The sequence below is a fragment of the Schistocerca americana genome, chromosome 7 (genome assembly GCF_021461395.2).
Source record: "Schistocerca americana isolate TAMUIC-IGC-003095 chromosome 7, iqSchAmer2.1, whole genome shotgun sequence".
Taxonomy (NCBI): domain Eukaryota; kingdom Metazoa; phylum Arthropoda; class Insecta; order Orthoptera; family Acrididae; genus Schistocerca; species Schistocerca americana.
Window position 1 is genome coordinate 443,079,653 of NC_060125.1, and position 8,154 is coordinate 443,087,806.

Consider the following 8,154-nt stretch of genomic DNA (forward strand, 5'->3'; position numbering starts at 1 on the left):
GTTCTTGTTTTGCATTTCCTGTTCTTTTGTCAGAGATAAACAGAGATAATTGAATTTCTGCTATGTCGTGTATTGTGTAGCATTAGTTATTTATAAAGTATGTTTTTTTGTTCATTGAAATGTCGTGTATTTTATCTGTTTGTGTTGGATTGTGTGTGGTGTAGTTTCATAAAGTTATAGCAGAATCTTAACATCACAAATTCAGGTTTGTTGTTTTCTTGTTGTTCTCTTCAATATTTCATTCTGCATACTTAGTGTGAGTTTTATTGGTCACTAAGATTGCTTACTTCTGTTAAAGGCATTATTAGCTTTTGTGGTAACAGTAAATCACCAATTGTTTGGAAATTGTCTTCAGACTATAGTGAACAGGAGAAATATAGCAAATACCATGCACCCAGGACTGAAAGGGCAAGAATATACAAAATATCTTTTGTCTCCAATGTAATACACTTTGGAACTTCATTACATGAAATGGGAAAACAGCACATATTGTTCCAGTCAGTGCGACACTACATGAATTTGATGGTAAACTTTGGGAGATCACATTAAAAAACCATTCATTCAGTAAGGGGGTTTACAGGAGGAAATCTAGGTGTTAAGAAATGGATGAAAATACTGCCTCTTGTTGTGTGCTGCTGAGGCTAAGAGGCATTGTTTAAGAAGGCGACACTAAAATTTCACAATATTTCAAAGGAGCACCTACTCCTCATGCAAGCTACATATTCTGCTGTGACAGTTAGCACCTGATTTGGGGTCTTTGCCAACCATTAACATCACCTGAAAATGATTGTAGGTGCTCTGTTGAAATAATGTAAGCAGTCCTCTTGAGGCAGTGTGGGTTCTGATCCATATACTTCCATTTCATAAAAATCTAAGAAATCCCAGAAATTGAACCTGAATCTGTAGTCAGAGATGTCCATGTCCATAACTTGGCACAAGTAATTTCTACCATTATGAGTGTAATCTGGAAACTGAATTTCGCTTAAATCATTTGTGCACTGAACAGTATCATTTGTAAGTCTCTGTTCCACCTTCTTCTCTCTTCCAACCACTTTGTTTATCCAACTTGGTGGTAGTAAGAAATGAATATTGCATCTAATTAGCCCAAATGGGAAATACCACGAAAATATGTTGCATGTATTAGTGCACACTTACTCTATTGAAATATTAGGGTGGGGTTCAGTAAATAGGGTAACAAGGGCTCTCACAGGTATATAAATTTCCCGAACAAATTAAGTTATATGGTCTGATAGAAGAGACTATCAAAGCTTCCCAAACTACATCAATACATGGAGATAGATACACTATTGCACTTTAAAGTATAGTTTCAGGAAGGAGATGTTGGTGGATAGATGGTCGCCAAATTAAGTGCTAGTTAGTTGGTTGCATATACCATTGATCAATTGCACAGTACGGAAGCCATTATGATGTGGAATGTGTCAGTGCACAAGAAATACACATATGATACAGGATGTGTGTGTGTGTGTGTGTGACAAACAAACACAAACATACACACAAAATTCAAGCTTTCGCAACAAACTGTTGCCTCATCAGGAAAGAGGGAAGGAGAGGGAAAGACGAAAGGATGTGGGTTTTAAGGGAGAGGGTAAGGAGTCATTCCAATCCCGGGAGCGGAAAGACTTACCTTAGGGGGGAAAAAAGGAAAAAAGGACGGGTATACACTCGCACACACACACACACACACACACACACACACACACATATCCATCCACACATATACAGACACAAGCAGACGTATTTAAAGACCTCCACACATATACAGACACAAGCAGAAAATATATATATATATATATATATATATATATATATATATATATATATATATATATATATATATATATGGTTATAATAGAGGGAAACATTCCACGTAGGAAATATATATCTAAAAACAAAGATGATGTGACTTACCAAATGAAAGTGCTGGCAGGTCGACAGACACACAAACAAACACAAACATACACACAAAATTCAAGCTTTCGCAACAAACTGTTGCCTCATCAGGAAAGAGGGAAGGAGAGGGAAAGACGAAAGGAAGTGGGTTTTAAGGGAGAGGGTAAGGAGTCATTCCAATCCCGGGAGCGGAAAGACTTACCTTAGGGGGAAAAAAGGACGGGTATACACTCGCACACACACACATATCCATCCACACATATACAGACACAAGCAGACATATTTAAATATGTGTCTGTATATGTGTGGATGGATATGTGTGTGTGTGCGAGTGTATACCCGTCCTTTTTTCCCCCTAAGGTAAGTCTTTCCGCTCCCGGGATTGGAATGACTCCTTACCCTCTCCCTTAAAACCCACTTCCTTTCGTCTTTCCCTCTCCTTCCCTCTTTCCTGATGAGGCAACAGTTTGTTGCGAAAGCTTGAATTTTGTGTGTATGTTTGTGTTTGTTTGTGTGTCTGTCGACCTGCCAGCACTTTCATTTGGTAAGTCACATCATCTTTGTTTTTATATATATATATATATATATATATATATATATATATATATATATATATATAAAAACAAAGATGATGTGACTTACAATACGAAAGTGCTGGCAGGTCGATAGAAACACAAACAGACACATACATACACACAAAATTCTAGCTTTCGCAACCAATGGTTGCTTCGTCAGGAAAGAGGGAAGCCTTTACAAATGTCTGCTTGTGTCTGTGTATGTACGGATGGATATGTGTGTGTGTGTGTGTGTGTGTGTGTGTGTGTGTGTGTGCGAGTGTGTGTGTGTGCGAGTGTATACCCGTCCTCTTTTCCCCCTAAAGTAAGTCTTTCCGCACCCGGGATTGGAATGACTCCTTACCCTCTCCCTTAAAACTCACCTCCTTTTGTCTTTCCTTCTCCTTCCCTCTTTCCTGATGAGGCAACCGTTTGTTGCGAAAGCTTGAATTTTGTGTGTATGTTTGTGTTTGTTTGTGTGTCTATCGACCTGCCAGCACTTTTGTTTGGTAAGTCACATCATCTTTGTTTTTAGATATATTTTTCCCACGTGGAATGTTTCCCTGTATTATATTCATATATATATTACAGTACAGTGTTAAAGATGAATATTTCTATTATTTACCCCATTTCCTTAAGTGGCACAACATGCATATATTATATTAATAGATTTATTTATTCCTATTCAAGAATTCATCTATGGTATAGGAGGAGTTGTCAAGGAGATATGATTTCAGTTTATTTGTGAAGCTATTACTGCTGTCTGTCAGGCATTTTATTTCATTTGGTAATTTGTCAAAAAAATTTATAGCAGCATATTTTACCCCTTTCTGTGCCAAAGATAGGTTGAGTAAAGGATAGTGTAATTCTTTTTTTTTTCTGGTATTATAATCATGAATGTCACTGTTGCTTTTAAACTGGTCCATGCTATTGAGAACAAATTTCATTAGTGAATAAATGTACTGTGAGGCTGTTGTAAGAATTCCCAATCTTTTAAAAAGATGCCTACAAGACGTGCAGCTATGAACCTCAAACATTATTCTAACCACTTTTTTTGAGCAGTGAATATTTTTTGTGTAAGTGTTGAGTTACCCCCAAAATATTATTTCATATGACATCAGAGAGTGAAAGTATGCAAAGTTATGTTAACTTACTAATTTCTGTAGCCTTAAAATTATCAATTATTCTGATTAAAAAAGTTGCCGAACCTAGTCGCTTTAGAAGATCCAGTAAGTGTAATCAGGTTTTTGCATTTAAAGGAAACTTCCCCAGCTGCAGTGATCAACTAATGAAAGTTAATGGAGTGAGAGAACGGCCACGAAAATAGGTGTGGTTTTGATCCCAAGAATTTGATAATGCAGAACTGTTGAGCAAGAAGAGCAAAGATCAGGGTGAGAAGCACATTCACCTCAGTTGAAAGTGTGCCATATTGAAGGGTTAATTCAAGCCAGTATTCACATTCATGAGAGGCAGACTGCACATACACGCTCAAGATCTTCGTTGATTTTGTAATGGATATTGTGCATTACATATTAGACTACTGAGATATTTGTTCTTTTTGGGTACCACAGCAACTCTGACAAGAATTAAATCAAGTGATTGGTGTTGTCTTGACAGCACTTATACAGTAACAGTTGGAATGTGTTCCATTCCTGGACCATATCATTGAGGGAACAAGGTGCGTCATGCAACACATGAGATGATGGAAGCACCAGTGTCATTCCACTCCCACATCCACACTCCACCCCCATTCCCAAATGTGCTGTAAGCCCAATAAAAAGTTCTAGACAACAGTATTTGTGAAGAAAGTTACAGACACACTGGTTTGGGGCACACAGGGTATATGCTGGTTGATTTCCTCATCCCTCAATGCTGTCAGTTATTGCTCCATGCTGGAACAGTTGAAGTAAGCTATTAGGAGGAAATGACAAAGATTGCTTTTGGGGGTATCATATTGTTGCACAACAACACTCAGCCACATATGACCTATCTCAATGTATGTTTTGGTCCACCATTTTCAATGGACTGTTTTGTAACGGAGTTTCCTCGTCCTGGGCCCTATGTTCTTTTATGCCAGTTTCAACTGACCAGTTTACCAGTGAAACAAATGCTTTGACAAACATGGTGATTATATGGGAAAGAATACGTACCTCTACATTAGTAACTTTATGGACTACTTGGATATCCTGAGTGAAGGACTTGTGACCTTACCTTGTACCGAGTTAGGTGGCACAGTGGTTATCTATCACACTGGACGCACATTTGGGAGTATGTCAGTTCAAACCCATCCTGATTTAGATTTTCCTTAAATCACTTCAAGCAGATGCCGGGATGTTTCCTTTGAAAGAGCACAGCCGACTTCCTTCCCCATCCTTTCCTAATTCACTGGGACCAATGACCTCAGGGTTTGGTCCCCTCACCCAAACCAACCAACCAACGTACTTTTTGAATCACTCTCTTGGGTTGTGATGATGCTGGCAGTATTACACTCATACATTAAATAGAACAATCTTTATCTCCATTGGAATTAGTGTGTAATTCACCTCCATAGTTTAGTGACCAGTATATTTGACTGCCATGTGGAGCCTCAGGAGACCAGTTGCAGAAAAACTTGAATGGGAAACTGTGGCTGCAAGTTGTAGAAAGCTGAAAAGTCAGGAGATCAGTGTGGTGACCCTCCCTCCATACTGCATCTGAATGATGATATGTGGCAGAGGATGACATGGCAGCCATTTCGCATTGTGTGATCCGATGAGTGAAGGAAAAACAAATATGCCACTGAAAGTCTACATACTTTCTTGGACACAAATTTCTTGCAGTTCAGTATAATTGCTCCAAAGTTAGAGGATTTTTAAAAGAGCTCCTTCGTCCAACTCTGTTGAATCAGTGTGTAAGAATAGAGTAATTTCAAATTCCACCCCTGTTTGCTACTGTGCTGTTCCCCCCCAAAGATGTCAATAGGGCATTTAACCCTAAACATACATACCTCCTATTCTATCTAGGCCTTGACAAATACCAAAGAAGATCAGTAAGCAAGATCTTGACTGTGAAAAGGATGCCTGATTATTTCCCTTTCACATTTATTTGGTTTGTTTGTAAAATGTAAACTTTCCTAGCCAAAAATGTTACAATTAATATCATGTTCTGAGCTATTATGCTGTGGTTGAATAGATTTCGCTTAAAAATCCAGTGTTTTGTCCTCACTTGCGGAGGACATTTTCAAGGGGGAGCGTAGCTTTGTTGAACATCCGGTTCACACCCTGGCTCGCTACTTGACTAGCCCTCTGCAGATGGGGACAACATATCGGATTTTAAAGTGAAATCCATTCAATCACGGCATAATAGTCCAGAAAGGTTTATTAATTGTGACTTACTTCGTTTGTTCCTTCATGAATAGGCTACATAAGGACATCGGTTTGTATTGATAACTATACACATTTTACAGTAGGCAGTGGATATCTCCTATGAAAACATCTTTTCTGAAATGAATTCAGTCACTAAACATTTTGAAGTTGTATGTCACAGTGACCCATTGTCTCATAATGCATGTTATTCTTCTGTTTAAAAAACGAATTGTCATTCTGAGTTCAACATGTTATCAGTAGATGGTTAACATGAAATAACATTGAGAAATAAATTTCATTGGCATCTTTTATTATACGCCTCAGGTAATATTGTAGTAAATATACGGAAAGGGTAGACTGTTACTCACCACATAGAGGAGACGGTGAGTCACAGGGTGACACAATGTAAATGACTGGTAAAATATTAAGATTTTGGACAAAGTCCTTCTTCTGGAGTTGTGTTGGTCTCCAGTGCCAGAGACAGTGACCATGTGTGAGTGAATTGTGCCTTTTTGTGTGTGTGTGTGTGTGGGGGTGGGGGTGGGTGGGTGTGGGCGGGGGGGGGGGGGGGGGGTGCACCACCGCCCCTTCCCCACCCACATTAAAAAACTGTGTTCCGGACCAAGACTCGAATTTGGGACCTTTGCCTATCGCAGGCAAGTGCTTTACCACGAAGCTTCATATCAAGTTCTTTGTTTGTTAAGGAATGGTACCATGCCATTTTCAGCACTGAAATGGAACTTAGAATTTCGGCCCATTGATTACAATAAGTAATTTGTGGGTATAAAGTGTGTACCGAAAAGTCTCTAAATTTTGAATTTTTTACATAATTTTTGATGTAAAATGTGATAGGTAATAGTCGTAAGATGCTGTGGTAGTGTTTCCTGAATTGTACAATTACTATTTTTCAGAACAATCCAAGGCGGCCATACTACTGAAGACCTGCAACAAAAGTTTTCAAGATGTGTGCCACTGCTTGTACAGTAGGCTGTCAAGATAATTTGTACTTCAGGCTGGGAAATATGTATGAATTAAGATGCTTTGACCTGCCACTGAAGCATCCATGCATCAAGTGGTTAGATTTTTGTATGAACTGTTGAGAAAGCTGTGTTGCTTTGCCTTGTGCTGCAGATATACTTTTTATAACATAAACTCTTTACTGTATTTGAGAGATTTACTTTGTGTACCAATAAATGTCTATTTGTATGCTAGTCATCATAATTGGAAGTTCATGGGAGACTGGAGGAAGCTTGCACATTACATTTCATTATAAGTATGTGTCATGTGTAACTATTTTCCCCACTTGGTTGTATTCTTGTGAAATGCAAGGTTTGTCACAAAATCTGAAAACTTTTTTTTCGTGAAGGGGGAAGAAAATCAGTTACATTAATGCATCTGACAATTAATTTTTTTACTGTTGTAAATCTATTTTGGAAATTCTTACTGGTCCTACGATGGGTGAAACTTCTTATCTTCATAAAGTAGTAGCAACCTATTGAGCTATCATTTCTTTGTTTTTGTTTAAACAGTTTATAGATTGTCCAACCATTGGTATAACATGTATGAATTTGCTGGCTGTTCACTAAATTGTCATTTTCATATCCAAGTCTATTTTTCATATAAATATTATGAGTGTGGTGATAACAGTAAGAGTGGGCATGAAAAGGTGTTGTGGCTGAAGATCTTTTTTGTGTAAATACTGAAAGGATGATATTTGTGGAAATTGTTTTTGTGGTACTTCTTATTTGCATCAAATTGTGAAGTTATAACCACCAATAAATACATATTGCATTAGCATTTCCATTTTTTTGTTTAATCTCTCTCTCTCTCTCTCTCTCTCCCTCCCTCTCTCTCTCTCTCTCTCTCTCTCTCTCTCTCTCTCTCTCTCTCCCTCCCTCTCTCTCTCTCTGTGTGTGTGTGTGTGTGTGTGTGTGTGTGTGTGTGTGTGTGTGTGTGTGTGTGTGTGTGTGTTTTGCAGTTAAATGTAAAGTTGAAAGTAAAATATGAGATATGCAGATAATGTTGTTGGTATTAGCTGAATGTGCAGATGATTGAGATTTGACCAATAGAAGTACTTTAAAAATATTTTTTCTCTGCAGATTGCACATTGGGCAGGAAAATGGCTTATAATCAGTTCAGAAATACAAAAGATTTGTCGAGAAAACAAAGAATGAATTAAATTGCATTTATCTGCATCATCATCTGCTTGTTAGGCTCAGGTCTTCCCCCCCCCCCCCCCCCCACACACACACACACACACACACACACACACACACACACAAATAGTTTTGTTTGTTTGTTACATTGAGTTAACTTTCTTCGAAATAAGACCTTGATACTTTAAT

The 8,154-nt window shown here is 38.1% G+C and overlaps 1 protein-coding gene across 3 annotated transcripts in view; it reads left to right on the plus strand.

Moving 5' to 3' along the window:
• Positions 1-7,606, plus strand: part of LOC124621787 (SURP and G-patch domain-containing protein 1) — a 173,435-nt gene extending 165,829 nt beyond the window's left edge. For all 3 annotated transcript variants that reach the window (XM_047147222.1, XM_047147221.1, XM_047147223.1), the window contains one exon: positions 6,721-7,606. In XM_047147222.1, the coding sequence (XP_047003178.1) occupies positions 6,721-6,747 (27 nt within the window). In that variant the 3' untranslated portion in view covers positions 6,748-7,606. The remainder of the gene's footprint in view (positions 1-6,720) is intronic.
• The last annotated feature ends 548 nt before the right edge of the window (positions 7,607-8,154 follow it).